Genomic DNA, 26,268 nt, shown 5'->3' with positions numbered 1-26,268 from the left:
CTCAAACCCATCTAACTCTTTGTTATACTTTACTCTTCATAGGCCTAAAGGAGCCCTAGTGGTGCAAATGGTTAAGTGATTGGCTGCAACCAAAGTGTTGGTGGTTGGAACTCCCTCCACCGCACCCCCCCCACCCAGTGCCTCTGCAGGAGAAAGACCTGGTAAACTGCTTCTGTACAGATTACAGTCAAGAAAATACTATTGGGCAGTTCTACTCTGTCACATGGGGTCGCTATGAGTCAGAATCAACTCAACGGCATCCAGTAACAACATCAACGACATTCTTCACAGCCCTTAAACCCCCTAAAAACACAAACCTCCTGCCATCGAGTTGATTCTGACTCATAGTGACCCTATAGCTCTACCTAAATTTATATATTTGTTAATTTATTTTCCATCTCCCTCACTACAACGTACACTACAATGTGGCAAGGACTTTGCTATGCTTGGATTCCTACTCTACTCCCAGTTCCTAGAACAATAGTACTTGACACACTATCAATAAATATTTGTTTAAGGCAAGGTCGGAGCTCCATAGACACATCCAAACTCCCTGAGAGGCCAAATTACTGGGCCGAGAGCTGTGGGGACCAGGGTCTTGGGGAACATCTAGAACAGTTGGCATAACATAGTTTATAAAGAAAATGTTCTACATTCTACTTTAGTGAGTAGCATCCGGGGTCTTAAAAACCTGTGAGCACAAAAATGAGCTCAAAATGGATCAAAGACCTAAATATAAAATCTAAAATGATGAAGATCATGGAATTAAAAATAGGGACAATGTTAGGAGCCCTAATACATGGCATAAACAGTGTACAAAACATTACTAACAATGCAGAAGAAGAGCTAGATAACTGGAAGCTCCTAAAAATCAAACACCTATGCTCATCCAAAGACTTCAGCAAAAGAGTAAAAAGATTACCTAGAGACTGGGAAAAAGTTTTTAGCTATGGCATTTCTGATCAGCGCCTGATCTCTAAAATCTACATGATACTGCAAAAACTCAACTACAAAAGGTCAAATAACCCAATAAAAAAATGGTCAAAAGATATGAACAGACAGTTCATTGAAGAAGACATTCAGGTAGCTAACAGGTACATGAGGAAATGCTCACGGTCATTAGCCATTAGAGAAATGCAAATCAAAACTACAATGAGATTTCATCTCACTCCAACAAGGCTGGCATTAATCCAAAAAACACAAAAGAATAAATGTTGGAGAGGCTGTGGAGAGATTGGAACAATTATACACTGCTGGTTGGAATGTCAAATGGTACAACCACTTTGGAAATCGATTTGGCGCTTCTGTAAAAACTAGAAATAGAACTACCTTACGATCCAGTAATCCCACTCCTTGGAATATATCCTAGGGAAGTAAGAGCCTTTACACAAACAGATATATGCACCCCCATGTTCATTGTAGCACTGTCTACAATAGCAAAAAATGGAAGCAACCAAGGTGCCCATCAACGGATGAATGGATACATAAATTGTGGTATATTCACACAATGGAATACTACACATCCATAATGGACAGTGATGAATCTGTGAAACATTTCATAACATGGAGGAATCTGGAAGGCATTATGCTGAGTGAAATTAGTCAGTTGCAAAAGGACAAATATTGTATAAGACCACTATTTTAAGAATTCGAGAAATAAACAGAGAAGAAAATATTCTTTGATGGTTACGAGAGGGGGGAGGGAGGATGGGAAAGGGGTATTCACTAATTAGATAGTAGATAAGAACTACTTTAGGTGATGAGAAAGACAACACACAATACAGGCGAGGTCAGCACAACTGGACTAAACCAAAAGCAAAGAAGTTTCCTGAATAAACTGAATGCTTCGAAGGCCAGCGTGGCAGGGGCGGGGATTTGGGGACCATGGTTTCAGGGGATATCTAAGTCAACTGGCATAATGAAATCTATTAATAAAACATTCTGCATCCCACTTTGGAGAGTGGCGTCTGGGTCTTAAACGCTGGCAAGTGGCCATCTAAGATGCATCAATTGATCTCGACCCACCTGGATCAAAGGAGAAGGAAGAACACCAAGGACACAAGGTAATTATGAGCCCAAGAGACAGAAAAGGCTACATAAACCAGAGACTACATCAGCATGAGACCAGAAGAACTAGATGGTGCCTGGCTACAACTGATGACTGCCCTGACAGGGAGCACAACAGAGAACCCCTGAGGGAGCAGGAGATCAGTGGGATGCAGACCCCAAATTCTCATAAAAAGACCAGACTTAATGGTTTGACTGAGACTAGAAGGACCCCAGTGGTCATGGCCTCCAGACCTTCTGTTGGCCCAGGACAGGAACCATTCACAAAGCCAACTCTTCAGACAGGCATTGGACTGGACAATGGGTTGAAGACGGATATTAGTAAGGAGTGAGCTTCTTGGATCAGGTGGACCCTTGAGACTATGTTGGCATCTCCTGCCTGGAGGGGAGATGAGAGGGTAGAGGTTAGAAGCCGGCGAAGTGGACATGAAAAGAGAGAGAGGAGAGGGAGCAGGCTGTCTCACTAGGGGGAGGGCAATTGGGAGTATGTAGCAAGGTGTTTTTTTTTTTTTTTTGTATGTAAGTTTTTGTGTAAGAGACTGACTTGGTTTGTAAACTTTCATTAAAGCCCAATAAAAATTAAATATATGTATATAACTACAGTAGTAAAGTCAAAAACAAAACAAAAGAAAAAAAACCCTGTGAGCAGCCATGTAATACACTCCACTGATCTCACCCCGTCAGAAGCAAGGGAGAATGAAGAAAACTAAAGACCCAAGCGAAAGGTTAGTCCAAAGGCCTAATGGACCACAACTAGCACAGCCTCCACAGACTGAGTCTAGTATTAGATGGTGTCCGGCTACCACCACTGACTGCTCCGACAGGGATCACAATAGAGGGTCACAGGCAGGGCTGGAGAAAAATGTAGAGCAAAATTCTAACTCACAAAAAAAAGACCAGACTCACCGGCCTGACAGAGACTGGAGAAACCCTGATAGTATGGCCCCTGGACACTCTTTTAGCTCAGTAATGAAGTCATTCCTGAGGTTTGCCCTTCAGCCAAAGATTAGACAGGCCCATACCAGACCAGGGGCAAGGACTAGAAGGCAGGAGGCGACAGGAAAGCTGGTAAATAGGGAACCCAAGGTTGAGAAGGGAGAGTGTTGACATGTCATGGGGTTGGTAACTAATGTCACAAAACAATATGTGTACTAAGGGTTTAATGAGAAGCTAGTTTGTTCTGTAAACCTTCATCTAAAGTACAATAATAAAAATAAAATAAATATTTGTTGATTGAGTGACTGAAAACTCAACTGACAAAAAGTAAGTTTCCATGAAGCATCTGTGAGATTTTTTATTTTTTAGTGCTAAGCATTATCGGTGGTACTAGATAGCCATCTCAAATTTCCCTCCTTTTTATCTTGTTCTTAAAGAAGAAATACTAGGTCCAAGAAGAAATCAGGGTGGAACCACTATCAAAGGATTTATATGGTTTATCTGTATAGCTTCTGTGCTCTCAGTTTGGCCCTGGCATGAATACCACAGCAATATAGCAAATGCCTATAAAGATAAAGAGAGATAAAGAGAAAGAGAAAGAAGACCTCTTCTCACAAGGAGAATAAAAGAGTACCAATCTAAAGGCTGAAAAATCACTATGGCAAGCTTAAGTCTGGAATGTTTTACTTAAGGAATCACACTGGCCCAGAATCAGGCGGGAGGGCCTTGGTCAGCACACAAGATCAATCTAATGGGAGTTTCAAGTGAACAAAGAACTATGACTGGGGAATATTAGCTTTAGAAATGACGGAAGGCAAACTAGGGATATATCAGCCGATGAATGAAGACAGACTGCCACTCAGGGGAAGACATGAGATATGAAATGTCAAAAATAATCTTAAACAAAAGAAAAACAAGTGTCCGTCCATTTTATACCTGGACCTAACTGCTTTTACATTTGAGGACAAGGGTTGTGGGAGTGTTTTTGATGATAGTAAGTCTGGGAAAATAACTTTGTCCCAAAGACATTTAATTGCAGAGGAAAGGAATGATATTAGGGAGCAATTTGGAATCATACCCCAAGCAGGAGCCTAGATCCAGGAAATTATTGAAAGTCGCCCTCTGATGGTGACAGATAGAAAGTCCTTCATTAGAACAATTGGGGGACTTTCTCTAGATGGCTACTCAAGATGGTTACAGAAAATTTAGACAGGCTAATAAGAGAAGAAGGTCAGAAAAATTATCAGAGATCCTTTCGGCATTATTCTGTGAGTTCCAAGTTGACATAGGTCTTGTAGTTGAAGCATGGCTAGCACATGCCATGAGGAATGGGTCCAGGTCATGTATGGAGATAGGACTCGAAGGAAACGAGATCCACCAAAAGGCGGCCAGGCAGCAGTACAACAGAATGAGTCTAGGACATTATGGGGGAACTCATCTGTATCTTTTTTTCCTGAAATGATATGGCTTCTCCCTGAAGTATATGAAGGCAAATATGATTTACCATTATAATATTTTTTTTCCAAAAAAAACTCAGTGTATTCCAGGTGAGAACCAGATTCTTATTACCTTGACTTCGACTCTGCTTATTGACAAGCAGTGTTTTGTTCTGTTACACAAAAGGTCACCATGAGTTGAAGCCGATTAACACCACCAACAGGGTGACTTCTGGAGTGGTGTTTTCATATCACATCTAATGGTCCGCTCGTTGATTTGTGTTTCCCCTCCCCACCACTCCGGGCTTTGCATGGTTAAAGCTCTTAATACCAAAGGAAGCGATGCTTCCGTATCTACAATGGTTCCACTGCGCCGGGAGCTAAGACTACATCCTGGCCATTTTGGGCTCCTCATACCAGTCTTCACTCTCAGGCAGCTCTCCACCTGGCTAATTCCAGCTGGGGACCTCTCGTCACATTCCTTTTATGTGTGTGAATCTTCTCCCACTGTGGAAGTCCCACCAAGATGGTAGTCCCCAGTCTCATCCATCTCTGCAGCTGACACTTGAGCCCATAGGTATTTGAAGTATCAATATGCTGTTCCTCCCAGGAACTGGACTCTTGGAGAGGAGGCAGTGGTCCTGGCTTCCTCTCTTCCTTGTTAGCCCCCACCATGCCATCCCTCCTCCATTATTTTCTCCTGCTCTCAGGAAGCATAGAGCGGACATCAAGTCCTGTGGTGAAGAAGACATTCACCTGGAGTACCAAGTGCCAGGATTCCTTGTAGGAATTTATAAGAATCCTCAGGAAACTCATTTCCCGAGGAATTACTATATTAAAATGAGCCTTTTTCTTTGTGTAAAACAATCTCTTTTTTTTTTTTTAATAATTTTTATTGCACTTTAAGTGAAAGTTTACAAATCAGGTCAGCCTCTCACACAAAAACCCACATACACCCTGCTACACGCTCCCAATTACTCTCCCCCTAATGAGACACCCTACTCTCTTTTTTTGTGTCCATTTCGCCAGCTTCTAACCCCCTCCACCCTCTCATCTCCCCTCCAGGCAGGAGATGCCAACATAGTCTCAAGTGAAAACAATCTCTTAAATTAGTTGAAACTGGGAAGTCTCAGTTTAAACGGAAAATAATGCAATTTCTTTTTTAAAACAGGGCCAAGTTGGCATCAGGTGGGGCACGGCCCTTCTTCGTGGTGAGCCTGGGCTGGTATTGCTTGGCTCAGTGTCTACTGAGACCCAGCTCGATGTCGTTCTTGTAGCACTTTGACCCTGTTGCTAAGCCCCTTGCCTTTGGCTTTTAAAGTATGGACAATCTGATAACCTCAACTGCACACCTCGGGGACAGACCCAACTCTGGAAAACCATCAATCTGGCTTCATTTTGTGCTGAGGCTCCAGGTGATGTGCTACCTCTGAAAAAATTATCTAACCCAGTCCCAACACAATATTCTGCTTAAATCAGTACCGATAGGTAACAGAAGGCCTTGCTTTTCACTTGATTCCATGTGGGGAGGTTGTTTATACTCTGACTAGAATGACTAGTTTCAAAACTGCTCCCTCTATCTTCTATGCCAAACACTTACAATTGGACGCCCGGAATTAGCTTCTCTGAAACCGTATTTCCAATTAATGCTGAGTTGATTTTGACTCATGATGACCCCACGTGTTGCAGAGTAGAACCATGCTCCATTGAGTTTTCAACGGATGATTTTTCAGAAGTAGATTGCCAGGCCTTTCTTCCGAGGTGCTTCTGGGTACACTGGTTAGTAGCTGAGCAAGTTAACCATTTGCACCACCCAGGGACTCCCCAAAATGATACGCTATGCTGTAAATTAGATTCAATGCCAAGCAACAAGATCTTTGAAATGGTGCGTCACTTGCCTGGCTATCCACGGGCTGTCTTAGCATCTCCAGGCAGCCTCTCCCAAGTGACTTTCTGAGGTCTCTGAGCCCTCTGGTGACATCTGGCATCTTTCAGGCTAGCCCAGTTTAGACAGTCTCACCCCATAAATATGAGTGTGGCTGAGTATTTGTCACACAGGACCTTTCGTGGTCTGTCTCAGGATTGCAATCAGGCCCCAGGCCATTTACAAAGGTCTGAGGGTCTCCATTTTCTAGCTAAGTCTATTCTGAGCTGATGGAAATGTCTTGATAAAGATTCTGTCATCACTATTATTCTCTCTTATTTCTTATTTTAAGGATTGCCTGTTATAGTTAGAGATATTGAATGGTTCAGAGGTTATTGGCGTAACTCACCTCTGTTAAATTTTAAAAGCTGCTTACTCTCAAATGGTTCAGGAAAAAACACTGATACGTATGTGTGTATGTGTGTGCATGTGTGTGTATAATGTGCGAGTGATACGTACAATAAATAAAGCAAATGTGATAAATGGTTAACATTTGAAGAATCATTGTGAAGGATATAGGGAAAATTTTTGTACTTTTCTTGCAACTTTTCTGTCAGTCTAAATTTATATCAAAATAAAATGTTTAGGAAATATAAACACACACATAAGGTATGATTAAGAAACTTTAAAAAACACAGTGATTGTCACTAGAGTGTGAGATTACAAGAGCTTTAGTTTCTCCGTTTGGTTTGTCTACATTTCTAAATGTTCTACCAAGAAAACGTATTGCTTTGTGCTTTGTAATAAGGATAAAAGAGCATTAAAATGATTAAATTGGAAAAATCCAGTGTTTTTCAAGGACAAGCCTGTTGTTGTCCATCTCAACCACCTGATAGTTATTGCTTTTCTTAGGAAATATAACTTAGATTTCCTTAATATGTGGTCTAGAGCTCCTATTTTGAGTGTAGGGGCGATCTTTTGTTCTATGATCAAAGCAAGTCAAAAAAGTAGGACCACTGGCATTCCTCCTGTCCCCCAATATTAGTGATATTTTGCTGAATATTTTCTGATGTTCCTCCATAACCACTCCCAACTTTCTCTGTCCTTCTTCATCCCCAAAAGTCTGACTTAGTCAAAAGACTCTCTTGTTCTCTGGCTTCCAGTTGGTTTTGGCCAGTCGTAAGCAAGTAACAAGAGATCTTCAGAGGGAGGTGAGTGAGATGTTGGTATTTTTCTTTCCTGGCTCCCTCCCGGAAGGCTTACCATGAACTGGCTGGCTTCATTCCTTAGTTGAAGGACATCACACCTGTCAGTGACCTTCTCTACAAAACCCTCTCTCTTCAGGCTCTGGTAACCTGCTGCCAAGCACCTTCCCCTGCTCCTTCAAGTCTAGAAGTGGTAATGGTGCCCCAAGTTACTGGCTCCGGGATGCGGAACTATCCCTTGACTAACATATACTCACACATTTGAAAATAGTTACTTTATTAAACTCTCCTCTATTTACCCAATTTGAGTGTGCTGTATGGTTCTTGCTGGGACCCAAAATGACAAGGCAATGTCTAGTGCCTTGCGGTTTTAAAGGAAAATTCAGCAACTGGTCGGATAGTCATAGAAGACCCCAGCAAGGGCCATTTTCTTACCACTGATTCCTTTAATTCTCCCATATGGCTTCTTAAAAAGATTGGCCAAAGGTGGCTCACAGAGACAGTTGTGCAGGTCTTCAACTTAGCTCAAATACAACATTTATTGCAATTATTTGCTGCCATCGAAGTGGCCAATGCTTTCTTTTGGATCTATCTCCACTGGACTCATCAGCGTCACCTCCCAAATTTTTTGCTTTATTTGTATAAAAAAAAACCACTGCCGTTATTTGTATAGTTACACAAATACCTGAGATAATGGGAAAGTAGGTCTATTTTCTGCAACTGTAAAACTAATAATAACACCTCTATCCATAGGAACTACATTGGAATGGGCCTTAGGGGCCAGACTGAATACAATCACAGTGAACCTCTGACTAGGGTTGAATACGTGTTGGAGGTTCTCCCGGGCAACAAGGCAAAACTGCCTGTTGCAAGGACATTACTATAGCTACTTTAATGGCCAGTATACTACCAAAATGGACGAGACAGTCTGTCTCAGTCGCTTCAATTACAAAGTAAGTCGATGACTTTGCTTTCTACTTTAATAAGAAAATTTAAATAATCAAGAAAGACTTCCACAGACTCCCACCACCACTTCCATCCACCTACCAGTGTCTGCCTCCACATATTCTGCCTTTTTAACTGCTTCCCAGCTAAGATATCCGAGCTCCTGTCTAAAGTCAATCCCTCCATGTGTACACTAGATCCCACCACCCTTGCCTCCCCCATAGAGTTTCCAAGGAGTGCTTGGTGGATTTCAGCTGCCAACCTTTTGGTTAGCAGCCATAGCTCTTAATCACTACACCACCGGGGTTTCCAAACCCACTGCCATCAAGTGGATTCCGACTCATAGCAACCCTTTAGGATGGAGTAGAACTACTCCATAGGGTTTCCAAGGAGCGCTGGTGTTAAGGATATCACTCCTGAAATTCTCCCAGCTCTCTGTCTTACATAAACAACTTTTTACTACCTCTTGGATCATTTTCATCAGCACATAAGCAGACTGTTTTTGGCTCATCTTAAAAAAAAAAAAAATGCACACACACAAAAAAATCACTTCTCTTGACCCCATTTTCCTGCAAACTCCCACCATATTTCTTTGCTCCCTTTTGCAACAAAATGTCTCAAACTAATGGCCTATACTCATGGTCTTTAGTTCCTTTTCTCTCGTTCTTTCTTAAATCCACTGCAATCAGGCATTTGCTTTTACCACTCCACTCTAACTGCTCTTGTCGAGGTTTCCAATGACTTTGGAGTGGCTAGAGCCAATGTCAGGTTCCAAGCCTTCATCCTACTTGACTTTGCACGAACATCTGGCAGAGTGGACCACTCCCTTTTTGGATACATTTTCCCTTCTAGGCTTCTAGGACATCACACTCTTTTCTTTCTTCCTATCTCAGTGGTCAACCCCTCTCTATCTTCTTTGCTCGTTCCTCCTCCTCTCCCTCAGCCCTTCATGGTGTAGTGCCCAGGGATCAGTCCCTAGCCTTTCTTCTCTTTTTTCTCTACATTCACTCTCATGGTGATGTCTCAGACTTTAAATAAATCTTTGTGTTGATAGTTCCCAAGTTTTTATCTCCAGCCCAGATCTCCCTCCTCCCCCACCCTCTGTACTTATTTATTCCACTGTTTACTCAAATTTTCAACTGGTATGTCTAATATACATCTCAAACTCAACATATCTAAAACTGAACTTTTGTTCTTCCCCTAAAAGTCCGTCCCACTTCTAGCCTTCCCCATCCTCCCAGCTGCTCAGGCCAAAAAGCTTAGAGTCAGCCTTGACTCTTCTCATTCTCTCACTCGCCATATTCAATCTGTTAGAAAGCTTGTTGGCTCTTCCTTTAAAATACATCAGAAGCTGACAATTTCTCACCATGTCCTCTACCATCTCTCTGGTCCCAGCCACCATCATCTCTTACCTAGATTAGTGAAACAGTTTTCTAACAGATCTCCTCATTTAAACCTCTCTAATACGGAGCACTGGTGGGTCAATGGTTAAGAGATCAACTGCTAACCAAAAGATCTGCAGTTCAAATCCACCAGCTGCTCCTCGGAAACCCTATGGGGCAGTTATACTCTGTCCTAGAGGGTCGCTATAGGGTTGCTATGAGTCAGAATCGATTCAACAGCAATGGGTTTAATTTTTTTTTTGTATTAATACAGAACTAGAATGTTCCTTTTAAACATAAGGCAGACCATATCATGATTATGCTCAAAATCGTTAGTGGCTCTCCATTTTGCTCAGAGAAAAGTTTGAAGTCGTTTCAATGGCCTAGAAGGCCATAGTAGTCTGGCACCCCTCTTTCCTCCTGACCATAACTCTGCTGTGGTCATACTGGTCTCCTTCCTGTTCCTTGACCTCTCCACCTAGGGTTGTTTCTTTAGCTGTTCCTTCTATCTGGCACACTTTCCACCCAGATATCTCCTGGCTGACTTCCTCAGATCCTACAAGTCTTTATGCATATTTCATTTGCACAATGAAACCTATCCAGATCACCCTAGTTATTACCCAGCCTAACCCCTCACCCCACACCAACAGTCCTACTCCCATTTAGCCTGCTCCATTTTTTATTCATTCCCTATTCTTTATTATCTAACATACGATATTATTTACTTATTGTTATTGTCTATATGGAGTCTTGGGTGCTGCAAACTGTTAATACTCAAACTGCTAACCAAAAGTTGGTTCAAGTCACCCAGAGGCACCTTGGAAGAAAGGCCTGGTGATCTACTTCCAAAAACCAGCCACAGAAAACCCTATGGATCACAATTCTACTCTGATTGTTAGAAGAGAAACTCACTTTCTAGGCACAGGGGTCACCATGAGTTGGAATCAATTTAACAAAACTGGTTTGGTTTTTACTGTCTATATTCCTTCTGCAGGAATATAAAATCATGAGGGCAGGGATCTTTGTTTTATTCACTGATACATCCCAAGTGCTTATAAATACTACTATTCATACACCTTGGTTCCCAGTGCCTGACACATTGTAAGTGCTCAATAAGTGTCTGCTGAATTGTCTGACCCAGCCCATGACAGCCCGGTGATTTTACACAAAAGCCCTGACCACACACAGCCAGGAGGAAAAAGCCCCTGGTACTGCCTCTGGGGCTGCTAGATGCACTCCAGCCCAATCCACCGCTGACACCTGCTGGACCCCACCCACCGAGTTGCTGCCATCTCTCTTGACTGGATGAGTGGACCCAGACCTCCTTGGGGACCAGCTGGGTGACAGGATGCTGATGGACCCCTCCCCACCAACTACTGTGCCATAGCCTGATTGGAGCAATAATAGCTATAATCCTTCCTCCCCCAGCGGATTTTCCTGAGGCCAGGGGTCTACAGGAGACAGTTTAGAGCTTGCTTTTGTTTTATTTACATTCATTAAGTCTGTTTTCTTGTAAGGATCCAATTTGTTAGAGAGAAAAAGATATTTGCTTAGTTAGAACTCAGGATTAACCTTTATCCAGACTAAAACCCAGGTGTGAGGGAGAAAATAAGTTTTGAAAAATATTAGTGTGATTTTTATTTTTCCTTTGTTTTCATCCCTGTGGCTGTTCCCTTTTCAGCCAGTGGCATCTATTTCCCCCAGGAGCACGAGGATTGTCACAGCAGGCATGCAAATGTAGATAATGACCATAATTTAGCTTTTGATTTTCAAAATCGGCTCCGAAGCCTGTTTGGCTTGTTGTTTTTAGGTGCCATGGAGTTGGTTCTGACTCACAGTGACCCTGTGTCCAACGGAACGAAACACTCCCCCATCCTACGCTATCCTCAGTGTCATCGTTATGCTTCAGCCCATTGTTGCAGCCACTGTGTCAGTCCATCTAGCTGAAGGTCTTCTTTTTTGCCGACCCTCTACTTTACCAATTGTGATGTCCTTCTTCAGGGACTTGTCCCCCCGATAATATGTCCAAAGTATGTGAGACGAAGTCTCTCCATCCTTGTTTCTAAGGAGCATTCTGGCTGTACTTCTTCCCAAGACAGAATTGCTCGTTCTCCTGGCAGTCCATGGTATATTCGATATTCTTCACCAGCACCATAACCCAAAGGCATCAATTCTTCAGCCTTCTTTATTCATTGCCTAACTTTCACATGCATATGAGGCGATTGAAAACACCATGTTTTGGGTCAGGCATACCTTAGACCTTAAAGTAACATACCTGCTTTTTGAACACTTTAAAGAGATCTTTTGCAGTAGATTTGCCCAACACAATGCATTGTTCGATTTCTTGACTGCTGCTTCCATGAGCATTGATTGTGGATCCAAGGAAAATGAAATCCTTGACAACTTCAGTCTTCAACTGTGACAGACCCCCCAAGTGTCTGTCAGTTTGTCCTACCGTGAGGGCTTGTGTGTTGCTGTGATGCTGGAGGCTATGCCACCGGTATTCAAATACCAGCAGGGTCACCCATAGCAGACAGGTTTCAGCTGAGCTTACAGATTAAGAGAGACTAGGAAGAAGGACCTGGTGGACTACTTCTGAAAAAAATTAGCAAGTGGAAGCCTTATGAATAGCAGCGGAACATAACTAAGTAACAATCTCAAAGGTTTTATTGCAAAAGCGAAGGAAGTTCCGAATTCCAAAACCTCCAGCCAAACCTGCAGTCTGGATGTAACTTTTTATTATAATTAACAGAGCAAATTTCGGGTATGACAGTAGGAAGTTGCCTCCTACTGATGGAGGAAGCCAAGGAGAGGGGAGTGGTCAGAGGGGTTGAGACTAGACTTACTTGGTGCCTGGATCCCTGAGAAGGGACCCACCATCCCCATCTTTCCTTTGGCCTTGGCCCAGAATGGGGAAGATGGTCATGACATCAGCAACAGTGGATGAGTTGAGGTAGAATCTGAAGCTTATGGGCTGTTTGTCCACTTCCACTACATATTTAGCGCGGTGCTGGAGAAACGTGGTGCCACTCAAGAGGCAATTCTGAAATGGCTGAGAGGTGTCTAGCAGATAGACCTGTGTTTGCACCCCAGTTCCCTGTGGCATGGGCGTGGTATGGAGGGTGTCATGGATTGAATTGTGTCTCACAAAAAAAATACAGGTATCCCCCTCTTTTGAAAAGTTCGCTTTATGCCACTCTGCTGTTATGAAAGACCTACATTAATACCAAAAAAGGCAAGAAGCAGAAACAGCATTCAGTGTTTGTTTTGCAGCGAGCAGTTGAAGAAGCAGCGCACAAGGTGAACGTCATTTTGCCAAGCTTGTTCCCCAGGAACTACACCTAGCATCTTCTTTAAATAGGCTGTGTATTTATCATATCATTCCTGTTTTTACTATATTTTAGTGTCATTTTAGGTTTTATGTGTTATTTGGTATGATTTGGTAGGTTATTTTTTGAGTCTGGGAATGCTCAAAAAATTTTCCTGTATAAATGGATGGTAATTGCTTCTTCACTTGATGTCATCTCGGCTTATGAAAGGGTTCACAGGAACGCTCTACTTTCGGATGGGGGTGGGGAGCCTGGATGTTGAAATTCTAACCCCTGTAATTGTGAATGTCACTGTGTTTGGGGAAATAGGGTTTTTCTTTGAAGATGATATCAGTTAGGTTAATACTGGAGTAGGGTGGGTCCTAAACCCTTCTGAGTGGTATCTTATAAAAACGGAGATCAGACAGAGTCACACAAGAGGAAGAATGGCCATGTGACAGACACAACTGCAAGCCAAGGAATGCCAAGAAATGCCCAGGGCTACCAGAAGCTAGAAGACACAAGGAAGGATTTTCTAGAGCAGACAGAGCATGGCCCAGCTTCCAAAACTGTGAGGCAATACATTTCTGTTATTTAAAGCCACCTACTTTGTGGGGTTTTGTTATGGCAGCCGAAAGAAACTAAGGCAGAGGGGATCCAGAATATTTTTCATGCCTTGGTGAGAGAGTGCACAACTGAGAGAACCCAAGAGCCAGAAGAGATCTGCATTTGGGATGAGAAAGTCACTCCCAGCAGAGACCTCACAACTAGAGGCTATAGTAGGATCACAGACTTCAGCAGTGAGTGCCAGATAGGCACCCCAAAGCCAGACGGGATTCGTTGTAATTTGTTGGATACTAGCACTGTATCCCAGAGACCCCCAGAACAGTCACAGGGCTGGAAAATGAGTGAGGCCCCAGACCACGGCACACAGCCCTGGGACTGCCTTCCTTCCTGCCTTAGTGAGAAAATGTAAACTCCCCACGTTCAGAAACCTTGGTGGGAAGGAGGGGGAGACCCTTGGGAGAAGGCAGCCCTGAACGTGAATTTGAACTTTGAATTGATTGAATATTTATCTCAAAGAGACTGAATTAGACTGAAAGGGAATATTTTAAGCTGAAAGTGACTAAGTTACATTTAACTGACAAGTTTAAGCTTTCCTCCATCATTAACAGGTGTGGGGCGTGTTAATAAGATGTGATTAGTGGTTAAGAGCTTGGCTGCATACCAAAAGGTTAGCGGTTTGAATCTACGGGTCACTCCTTGGAAACCCTATGGGACGGTTCTACTCTATCCTATAGGGTCTCTATGAGTCAGAATCGACTCAGTGGCAATGGGTTTGGTTTTGTCTTTTTTAGAGCTAGATGATAAAAAAAATACTATGATTTTTTTGTTGTTTGCAAATTGTAAATGTATGTATGTTTGAGCTGATTTTCTTCAGCTTTACTAAACTAGAAGAGTTTGAAAGGGGAGCTGGCTTTTGGTGATTTGTGTGCTGGGTCTAATGGCTCTTCAACTATCATTAGGCAGAAATGAGAGAAGCAAAGAGCATTGGGGAGGAGGTGAAAGGAAGCAAGTGCCCTAAGAAAAGAAAGATTTCCTGAGGGAAATTGGGTTCAGTTCATGTCTTGTTTAACATGTGTTCACACACCACCCCCACCTTACACCCTGCAATGAAGCTTCAGAAAATGGGGGTGGGTCCTTGAATTCCAAGTTAGGGAAGGGGACAGCACTCCCCCGACCCAGCTCTGGAATAGGCTCCAGAGCTCCTGAGCTGAAAAAATGGCCCATGATGCCTCTAATATATGTGCAAAAAGGTTTTTGAGTGTTTTAGGCTCTTAGTGTACTTCACGTTTTGTCCACACAAACAATGATCTTTGTCCTCCCCATACTGTGCCCTTAGCATTGTATTTTGACTCTGGTGTTAATCTTGTCACACCTGTTCTCTTTTATTAACATTTGCCTCATATATCATTTCCCACCCTACCATCTGCTTTTGTTTTTTTGACAAACAGTATTTTGTTTTCCTCCTTTAAAATATTATATTAATTTTTTTTTTTTTTTTTACTTAGCAAGCAATCCATGAAAATAATTCTTTTTTTTTAAGAGTGAAAGCATTATATAGAAGGTTAAAGACCCCTGGGTCTCTCAATCCAGCTTCTTTCTTTAAATTGCCTGTTAGTATCCTTTGATCATTTTGTTGTTGTTGTTCTTCTTATCTCTTGAGTTTTTGGTTCTTTATATACTCTGGATATTAATCTTAAACATTTTCTCTCAGAGTGTAGCTTGATATTTAATTTTACTTATGTTTTTACAGGCAAAATTTTAATTTTATTTTGCTGTTGCTTCTGAGAACATACATAGCAAGTCAAATATCAATTCAACAGTTTCTACATGTACAGTTCAGTGACATTGATTATATTCTTTGAGTTGTACAACCATTCTCACCCTCCTTTTCTGAGTTGTTCCTCCCCCATTAACATAAGCTCACTGGCCCCTAAGGTTCCTATCTAATCTTTTAAGTTGCTATTGTCAATTTGATCCCACATAGTTCTTAAAAGAGCACAATGCTCAAGGCAGATATTTTTTACTAGTTAAGCTAAACTATTGTTTGGTTTTAAGAAGGCTTCAGGGGATATTTCTGGTTTAAGGTTTAAATATTATCTCAGGACAGTAGTTTCAGGGGTTCATCCATAGACACAAAATTTTGATGCAGGCAAATATATCTGTCCCCTCCTTCTCTGAATTTTTGTTCTTTTTAAATCTTTGTAACCTAAACAAGAAGACTTTCCTTATCCATTGATGATACAGAGATTTTCCTGTATTTCCTACTAATACTTATTAAGCTTAAAAATGTTTAGGTCTTGACCATCTGCAATTTGTTTTTGTGTATGGTTTGAGATAGAATGTCATGATGCATTTTATCCTGTTTTTTTCTTTCTTTTTTTTTTCTCCTTCTCATGAAGAGACGATTATCCCAGTAGCATTTATTGGCTAGCCTGTCTTTTTTTCCAGGTCTACTTCTGAGCTCTTTACGTGGTTCCATTTTTCTATGCCTCCACCATATCACACTATCACACTGTCGTAATTATTGTAGCTTCATAATATTTTGATAAAGCAATTCTCCATCACCCTCCTCCCCCTCTGTTCTTCTGTAATATTTACTCAAAACATTTCATGAAAAAATAATTTGGGGGGTTTGAATTGGAATTGTGTTTAATATATAGATTAATTTGAGGAAAGAACTGATAGCTCTATAATATTGAGTTTTACCATCAATGGACACATGGTCAATCTCTACTTAGTTAGATCTTCTATATCAGTCAGTAAAAGTTTTATAGTTTTCTCCATAATGGTTCTTTGTATTGTTGCTACTGTTACTGTATATGGGATCACTTAGTCTATTACATTTTCTGACTGATGATTGCCGACACATAAGAAAGTTGTTGATATTCTCCTTTATTCTATTAATGTAGTGAATTACATTGATAGAGCTCTATTATTGAATTAATCTTGCATTCCTGAGGTAACTTCACATGATCGTGATGTGTGATTCTTTCATTCACTGCTGAATTAGACTTTCTAGCATACATATTTACAGCAGTGTTTCTTTCATGTCTTTTACTTGTCTTGTTTTCGTATCAGGGTTGTCTTAACTATATAAAAAAAGTTGGATAATTTTCTATAAATCAGAGTTTCTATAAATGGGATGATTTTCTGTCTTTTTCTATCCTCCCTTTCTTGAAGGTTCAGGAGAAATTGCCCATACAACTGCCTGGAACTAGTGCCTTTTTATGGGGTAGATCTTTGACTACCATTTCAGTTTCAGAGTTTCTACGTTATCTTGGACTGTTGTGAAATTTTGTATTTTCCTATAAAATTATCCTTATAATTTTTTCAACCCATGGTTTTTTTTTTTTTTGGATTTATATAAAGTTACATTATACTTTTATAACTTAAAAAATTTGCTCCTGTGTTATGCTTTTATGCCCTTTTTAAAAATTCCTGATCGTGTTTTTGTGCCTTTTCTCTTTTTTCTTTATCATATTTGTCAAAGAAATCTATTTTTATTAGTTTTTTTAAAAAAGTTTTGCTCAGTTCTACCTGTTTTTTCTTCTGATTCACTAATTTCTGCTTTTATTTGGTAGTGCATTTTTTACCTTTTTTTTTTTTTTCATTATAACCCCCCTAAGGAGCCTTTTTTTTTTTTTTTTTTTTAAGGAGCCTTTTTAGATATTTTTTTCCTAGTTGTCCTCTCTCCTAAAATTTACATATACTGCTTATTTGTTTATGTAGCATGACCCTTTGGAGGGCCATACCCACTGTAATATCTAAGATTTTTTCACCTCCCTCCCCCGACCCCCCGCCACCAAGAACCAATTTTTACTCCCTCAAAGGCCATACCTTCCCTGTTGAGAATGCCTGGTCTATGGTAGTGTCTTTTTCTATTTTTGGAGGGTTGGTTTTTCTTTTCTTCTCTAGTTGAAAGTTTTGTTCATTTACTTTCAATTTTTTGAATTAAAAATAGTTAAGGCTATAAACTGTACCCCCTCTCCCAGTACTGTTTGTTTCATCACGTAAGCTTTCCTGCGTAGTGTATTTTGTTTTCATTTGGTTCTAAAGTTTGGTAATTTTTCCCTTTCACCTGAGTTCTGTAGAGATTTGTTAAATTTCCCAACATATAGATTTTTAGTTTTATGATCACTAACCTGCAGTTTGTTGAGACTTTCTATCTCATCATCTGGTCAACAGAACACTTGCAATCTTTCAACACTAAACCTGATTTTCACTGCAAGTTTTTGGTGGGCACCCTTTATCATTTTAAGAAATTATGTTTTGTTACCAGTTTGCTAAGGTGTTTTTAAATCGAATCACAAGTTAGTGTTGTTTTAACAAATGCTTATTAGAAGAGTTGATGCCTTTGAATCATGGTGTTGGTGGAGAATATTTACTATACCATGGACTGCTAAAGGAACGAACAAATCTGTCTTGGAAGAAGTGCAACCAGAATGTTCCTTAGAAGCAAGGATGGTGAGACTGTGTCTCACACACTTTGGACATGTTATCAGGAGGGATCGGTCCATGGAGAAGGACATCATGATTGGTAAAGCAGAGGGTCATCGAAAAAGGGGAAGACCCTCAGTGAGATGGATTGATACAGTGGCTGTAACCATGGGCTCAGGCATTAACAACAATTGTGAGGATGGTGCAGGATCAGACAGTGTTTCGTTCTATTGTATGTGGAGGCACTATGAGTCGGAACCAACTCGATGGCACCTAAGAACATTGAGGTGATCATGCTTTTATCTTCCTAAGTCATATCAATTAATTACTTTGATGTATTTCGTGTGTCTCGTTTTCCCTTAGAGACTTAATTCTGCACATTTCCCAAGCCATATTTGTAGTCCCACTTACAACAGTAATATCACTGCAGCTCAGCTAAAAATGTTGGAAGTAATAGCTACATGTTCTGTAGCCATCTAGTATACCTGTCTCGGTGTTGAAGGGATGATCTCCCTATGCTCTTAGTATATTGTCTCTTCACAGATTCAGGTAGGTACTTGTCAAAATTTCTTGGCTCTAAGAGCCCCGGTGGAGGTGGGCATTCCTGTTTTCTCTGTGAGAACTTGCTTCCATTCTTCTGGTAGGTCTCTTTGGGTCCCAATCACCTTCTCTAACTTAGTAATTGGAAACTCTGGTGGCATAGTGGTTAAGTGCTACGGCTGCTGGGTCAACAGTTCGAATCTGCCAGGCACTCCTTGGAAACTCTATGGGGTAGTTTCACTCTGTCCTATAGGGTCGCTATGAGTCAGAATCGACTCGATGGCACTGGGTTAACTTAGTAATGACTAAATATTACCCTCTGTTATAATTCCATCTTTAACATTAGTTGGGTCCTAGTCTTTTCCCTTTTTGTACCAACAACTCTGTCCTCTAAAAACACTTTTCTACTCAAGATATCCTTCTTTTCTTTTAGCTTAATCAGCCTGTTTTCCTTTATGCCTTTTTCATCCTCCCCCTGCTTCTGTTTTAAAGATCTAAATACATTTTGAAACAAATATGGTTCCTACTTGATTTCCTGAATAGATCTGATTCCTAGGGAGAGAAGAGTCCAAGCATAACACTTTTAAATATTCTTCCTAGCTTTTGAGATCTTTAATGCATTGTTTCTCTCTACCTCAGTTTGCCTATATAATACACACTTCCATTTGTCTTTATGTATTTATTATAAAACCCACCATTCCTTTGAGGTGGGTCACACAGCCTGGGTCCCAGAAATTCCACTATTAGGGCTTATATATTCAGCAAATCTGGTACTACCTTGAGACATGAGTAGGTGACTCTGGATACCCACCATGAATTAAAGAACTTGGCTCCTCCCATAGGTGTCACCCTGGCTCTATAATGAGTGCAATTCAAATCAAGATAAAGGGAAATCCAATTGGGTGAAACTGAGCTAATGCCACACACTAATCCCCAGCACAATTTAAAGGCTAGAATTTCCCATATGTGCTCTGAAATACACATGAAAATTATGCCATTGCAGCTTAAGGTCCTCTCCTGCAATACTGGCTGAGAATACAGGCAGCACAATTTGTTCCATTCAATAGTGCCTTCCCTTCTGCAGCAAGCCTGTTTTGGTTACATCTATGTGAATCAACATCAGCAGCAGTGGCCTGTGTATTCCACTGTTGCTAAGGCCTATGCCTGGTACCTCTAAAACCCAGTGGCCTGCCTATGGACACTAGCCACCATTAGCTGCTATGACTTGAAAAAGGTCAAAGAACTGAAAGGCCCCAGATCACTAAAACACGATAACCCCAGCCCCTGCACCAGAAGTCCTAATCTCCACACGTATTATTTTGCCCCTTAATGCCAATTGGGGGACATATTTCTCAAAATTTAACAGCCAGTGAATAGTCGGTTGTGTTTGGCAGTAAGGGAGAAAATTAATTGTACACATTTCCTCTCCAAGTTCTCAACCAATTGAGAAATAGATGCAGGAGTCTGACAAATGTGGATCAAAACCTCAGCTTTTTCCTGATGAAGCTCTATCTATGGCCAGAATTGGACTTTCTAATACCATCCCTCCACTGCCTCCTCCCCACAACCCCATCATCCCTCACCCCATCCCCCAATTCCTGGCCTTGGGATGATCCACCCAAAGGAGAACATGCAAAGGAGACACTTACCTGGACAGCTGCCAGGCCATGGCTGCCCCAAAAGTGGGGACGCGGAGATGCTCTTCAGACCTGCATCCCAAAGGCAGGCCTGGGCCTGCACAGGTGTGCTTACCATATGAAAGCGGGAACTGAGTTGAGTGCATACATATTGCAGGCGGGGAGAGGCAAAGACAGGATGGAGAGAACCTATGTGGACAATGACCTCTCTCTCTGTCTCCATTAGAGAAGACAATCTTTTTCCTTTAGGGAGAAGTGAGTAAGAGAGACAGGAGCCAAGAATGGTATTCCAGTATGGTTCCTTGCTTGGAGCAGAACAGGGAAATACAGATGGCAGACTCTTTCTCCACGAGTAGGGGCAAGGCTTGTACTGTTCCCGTTTCCATCAAGGTCAGGGGATCCAACTCCCCCAGAACCAAGGTCTGACCTGGAATTCATTCCCAGCTTCCAACCCAGATTTCAGGAAGAGTTTTACTAATAGAGCCTGGTACTGGGTCATTATCAGAACTCATGATGGCAGGGTTGGCGGAAGGGCCCAAAGGTTCGGGATGACCCCAGCCCCCAGACAGATTCACTTGCTGAGCTTCACTGGTTAACATGAAGAAGCAAAAGAAATACCAATAAAACTAGGAAGCCCCTTCCAAGGCATTTCACTAATAATTGCTCCGGAAGAGCTATGTGGCCGCTGGAGTAAAAAGGGTAACAATACCAAAACTAAGAAAGACCTGTCTACAAATCTTGCCTCCATTATCAGGTTGCCCTGTTGTCCCAGGTGTCTCCTTCCCACCACCCCAAGACCTAGGAGGAGTCAATTCTCTGTCAGTAAAAGATAAAAGACATATCACATTTAATCAGACAAGGGTCTCCAAGGTAGAAGAACCCAAGTAAGGACACTATTTGGGAAGTTGAGGATCAACAGCGATTTATCAACGGGTGGTTGGAAAAGCCAAGCTTTGCTGAGACCAGTTTCAGAATGGCTGGTGGGAGTCCCTCTCCTGTTGGTTTCATTGGTCCACTGACCCAATGCTGGATCTTCTGTTGAATATCTGAGACAAAGGGGCCCTTAGCGAGGAGACAAATGGAGCAAAGGGAGAACTTTTCCTACCACCAAAAATCATCTCTACAACTGGGGCCGTCATTTTCCATCTGTACTCAAAGAGAGGCCCACATGCTCTGCTTATTCCACATCAAGAAATTCTTCAGCGTCCTTTCCAAGGACTCTGCCTCACTTAGTTGGGGGCACTTAGTAGAGTCTCAACACCAGATTCACATCATTCACTCTCTCAAGGATACTGGAATGTCCAAGGCCACAAAAAGAATAGAACTGGCAGAAAACATTAATCTATCGGGTGAAAAGATAAAGACTCCCAGGATGCCAAAGACTCTTTCTCACTTTAAGTCCACATGGTATGGAGGGAGAGAATGGACTCAATTTGTTAAGAAAAAGGGCTTTTGGGTTAAACACAGCAGGCTAAGGGCTCAGTAGAGACCAGAAGCTTGAAGGTACATAGAAGTGATAGGAAATAGGGAGGGAGGGGGGAAAGGGGTCCAGGCGGCAGGAAGGTCGAGTGGTATCCTTTAACTAGGTGCCCAGAAGAGAGGGGGTGGGGTGACCAAGTGTGAAGGAAGGAACCACTTTGGAGACCAGGCACCTGAGTTCTAGTCATGGCTCTTGTGAGCAACTCAGTATGTGACTTTGAATTTATCTAGGCTTCAGTGTCTTCATCTGAAAAAACAGGGAAAAGCAGTCTGTTTAACCAGATGCCTGGTATGGTCCTGTGAGATTAGGGCATTCTTCAAAAGTGTGACTGATGGACTATCAAGGTTATTCAGGAGGGGGCCAAAGGGAGTTTCACCAGAGCAGGAAATGTCTTTTAACCTCATCCCTAACAAAAGGTTCACAGGTATTCACACTCACACATACACACAGTGGTACACATCATCCAGAGGAGCAGAGATATACATAGAAAAAACCAATACTGTTGATGCTCAATTCCTGCAGGAAGGGGAGGGACTTCAGGATCAGAGGTGAAGGGTCTTCCTATTTGACAACAGTTATCACCTTGCTGCTCCTTCCCCAAATCCGGGTCAGCCTGCTCTTTGGAAGAAGCTGGTGTCTCACATTCACTTTCCCCATCCATCAACTTATCTATCTCATAAACAAAAATGCACAAACCCAAAGGGAAATAAATAAATCCCTAGTTAGTCGCTAAGAAATTAATAGAATCTATCATCCTTGATGATTACTTGGGGCGGGGCAGCTGGAACCACTGTTCCCCTGAATGTTGTCTTGGACCCATCTCACCCCAAAGTCATCCCACTCCAAAATCGCTTGGGTATACCCTCTGGGTGAAGGGGAGGCTAGTCAGGACCACCCTTTTCTTTCTGGTACTTTTATGGTTGTTTCCAAATTGTTGAACCAATCTCATTGTGTGAGTGAGCAGGAGGTTACCACCCCCAAGTAGGGAGAAGGGCTACGACGCAAGTGCAGGGGCCCATCCTACACAACATGACCTGCAAACAGACTCACACAGCTCCCAGCCACCAAGAAGCATCTCCCAGCCATACATCCACAGGGACAATTACATGGCTTCTCCTAGCAGAGGAAGCTGGGTGAATAGGGAGTGGAGGAGATCAGCCTCCCATTTCAACCTGGGATCACTGTTTAAATGTAACTAAAAAGAAATTAGTAAACATTGCTGTTTACAGAAATAGAAATCATTTCTGTTTCCAAAGGCCTCTCACCATCCCAGTCCTGGACATTTCCAAGACTGCCACCCTTGACACCCTCTCCAAGGTCCACCCTGGCGGGTGGGTGAGCCAACAGAGTCCTTTGAGACTGGGAGATCCCCAGGCACCTGAGAATTCCAGTTTCACATCTTCAAGACTCTGGAGAGCACAGGGTTCAACTCTTAGGCACCAGTTCCAGGGGGCTGTCTTGAGGCACCCCCCCCCTTTTAGGATGAGATATATGTGCAAGAATTCCCGCTGTTTTCTCGCCCCCAGTCCCTCCCCAGAGTCCAAAGTGCCTGCCATGACCCACCCTCAGAGCGGAGGAACCAGTCTGTGCCTTGGTCTAGTGACGATGGGAAAGAGGGTCGCGCAGTGAGAAAGCAGGGGCAATAGCGGGGACGAATAGCAGCAATGACAGTCCTACAGGCTGGTAGTGAAGCTGGACACCTGGGAGCGGCTGGGGTCGGAGCTGTCCTCTAGGCTTGCGGGTTGAGGGTCGACGACGCGGGGTGTACGACGGCGCCCCCGGTACTCAATCATGTCAGGATGATAGGCTGGGTGGCGGCGGGCATGTTTGGTCAGGTGGTCGCTGCGAGAGAACTGCTTGGGGCAGAGCGGGCAGGAGAAGCGCTTCTCGCCCGTGTGCGTCCTGTAGTGGCGGGCCAGCTCGTCGGAGCGCGTAAACTTCTTGTCGCAGTCGAGCCAGTCGCAGCAGAAAGGGCGCTCACCTGTGTGGGTGCGCAGGTGGGACTTGAGGTGCGACGACTTGTAGTAGGCTTTGGTGCAGCCAGGGAAGGGGCAGCGGTGGCGCTTGACAGCAGGTGTGACTGGTCGCCGGCGGGGCCCGGGGCCCACGGCTGGGGCAGGGCCGGCGCCCGGGGCCCCAGCCGTCCCGGGACACACGTCGGAGCTGGAATCTGGGCCAGAACCCACGGCTGAGGAACGCGGGGGGCCGGAGAGTGAGGCCGCACTAGTGGCCGGGGCCGGGCAGGCGGCGGTGGGCAGGCCGCGGGCGTCGGCCGGGGCCGGGAGGGCGGCCCCCGAGGTCTCCCCGGAGCCCACCTCGGAGGCGCCGCGCCACCCGGCCAGGACGCTGGCAGCCAGCAGGTGGGGCGCGGAGGCGGCGGCCGCGCCGGGGCTGGGCGCGCGAGCCCAGGGGAACAGGGGCGGCACGGCGGACCCCGGGGGTCCCGGTCCGGCGCGCTCGGGCCCCGCCGCTCCCTCATCCGCACCCGCAGTGGTGGCAGCCGCGCCCTCGGGGTCCGGCGGGCGGCGGTGCACCACGGCGCCCGCGGCGATGGCCACCAGGCACTCGGCGGCGAAGTAGTCCAGGCACGCGCTGGCTGCCCACATGCCGGCCCCGCCGGGGCGCCCGCCGGCGCCGTCAGAGCGCGGCCGGCCGCGGGCGCGCGAGTCCTCGGGCGCGTCCGTCCCGCCGCCTGGCAGAGCCGCGCAGGAGCCGAGCGCCGCCCGCCGCTGCTGCCGCCGCCGCCGCCGCCGCCGCCGCCGCGGAGCCGCTGCCTGACGCGCCCTGACGCACCGGAGCCGCTGAGGCGCGGACCCGCCCGGCCAAGACCCCCGCGCGCCGCCCCGCTAAGCTATTGGTCGCCGCTCCGAAATTATCTAGTCCTCGAGATCTGGGGTCCGCTGGCGAGCCAGGTAATGTTCCTAAAGCGCGAACTCCCCGGTCGGAACTTCTGGGCAGCCTGCCGGGCGCACCCCTAGCGCTGGGCCCCCGCCAGCCGAGTGTCCGGCCCAGTCTGAGCAACTTTTTTCTTTAAGGAAAAAAAAATTGCTAATACCTGACTGTCTTTCGATTCATCATTGCGATCGCTCGTGAAGCGGTCTGGAATGGCATTTACTCCTGTCCTTCGCTCTAAGCCCCAATGCCAAAAATCCCGAACTCGGCATCCAAAAGTTTTCTCGTTGAACACTTCAGCTGTGAATCCAGGGTCGCCGGCAGTGCCCTAAATAGATTCTCTACGTAGATGTTAATTAATAACGTTGAGAACCAGAAGCGTTTTTAACCTTGAAAACGCGGAGAATCCTCTCATGGTTGAAATTGAAACTTAAAATCCTTTGAGTAAAGATTTAACTATTCAACGAACGGAAGAAAAACGCATGTTGAAACTGCATTAACCTGTCACAGGCATGCAAACAAATTTCCACGCTGAAACATAAATTATAGACTAGCAGCAAGATAAACACGTTAAAATGGACTCCCACAATATTAATAATAGAAAGTCACGTTTCCAATTAGGCAACATCTTCTATTTTTCTTTAGACAAAATTTACAAATAAGAAAATGCAGAAAATGATATAGAATGTTATTATGGTGCTTTGTGATTATGGAAGTTTTTATATTATCAAACGTATGTATAATTTCTCTCTGAGTTCTTCATTTCATTTGTTTCTCCTTTTTATTTTTAAAAACTTAAAAACATATAGAAAAGTAAACAGAATGATTTCTAAAAATAGTCATATCTTGGTTTTTGATGTAAACAAGATTTTCTTGTATGTTACTGACTTATGTGCCTTTTATTTGCAATTCTTCAGCATCTTTCTTTTTTATTTTGAAAATTAAAAAATACATATACACCAAAAGTAATATTCATTCTTGTACATGCTATTTAGGATAATCCAATGTGAATGTTTATCGTATATGTTTCAGATTTTTTTTATCTTTAAGAATTAAACATTGACAGAATTGAATGTCACTTTATTTCCCTCCCAGGTTCACTCACCTTTTTCCTTCCTTGGTTCCCTAAGTAATCAGTATTGTGAAGTGTGTATTCTTCCAGCATTAGTTATTATATCTTTATTACATATATGTGTGTGAGTATATATAAATATCCACGATAACATATTTAAAATTTTCATTCTAAATTATACAAGAGTGAACATACCACTTTGCAGCTTGCTTTTTCCCCCTCAATATGATTTTGAGAACTATTGGTGTTGATACCTATAGAAATTTGTTCAGTCATTTTAGCAGTTTTAAAATATTGTCAGCTTTATTTTTAAGAAGGTTCCATTAAAAAAAAAAGACATTTATTATAAAGTATCTTGTCTCAAAACTTTAGAGAACCAACTCACAATTAATCTATACATGTCCAAAAAAATCTCAGAGGTAGAATTCTTTACTAGCTGCTTTTCTTTTAATTTTATTATTTAGAAAAATGTAAAGATGTGACAAATATGAAGAAAATAT

The 26,268-nt window shown here is 43.2% G+C and overlaps 1 protein-coding gene across 1 annotated transcript; it reads right to left on the bottom strand.

Annotated features, from left to right (window-relative positions):
* Positions 1-23,477: 23,477 nt before the first annotated feature.
* Positions 23,478-24,410, bottom strand: KLF14 (KLF transcription factor 14). Its single transcript, XM_049894622.1, has one exon. The coding sequence runs from the start codon at positions 24,408-24,410 to the stop codon at positions 23,478-23,480; it is 933 nt and encodes a 310-aa protein (XP_049750579.1).
* Positions 24,411-26,268: the final 1,858 nt, after the last annotated feature.

This window comes from Elephas maximus, chromosome 8 (genome assembly GCF_024166365.1).
Source record: "Elephas maximus indicus isolate mEleMax1 chromosome 8, mEleMax1 primary haplotype, whole genome shotgun sequence".
Classification (NCBI taxonomy): domain Eukaryota; kingdom Metazoa; phylum Chordata; class Mammalia; order Proboscidea; family Elephantidae; genus Elephas; species Elephas maximus.
This window is presented reverse-complemented; position numbering and strand designations above follow the sequence as displayed.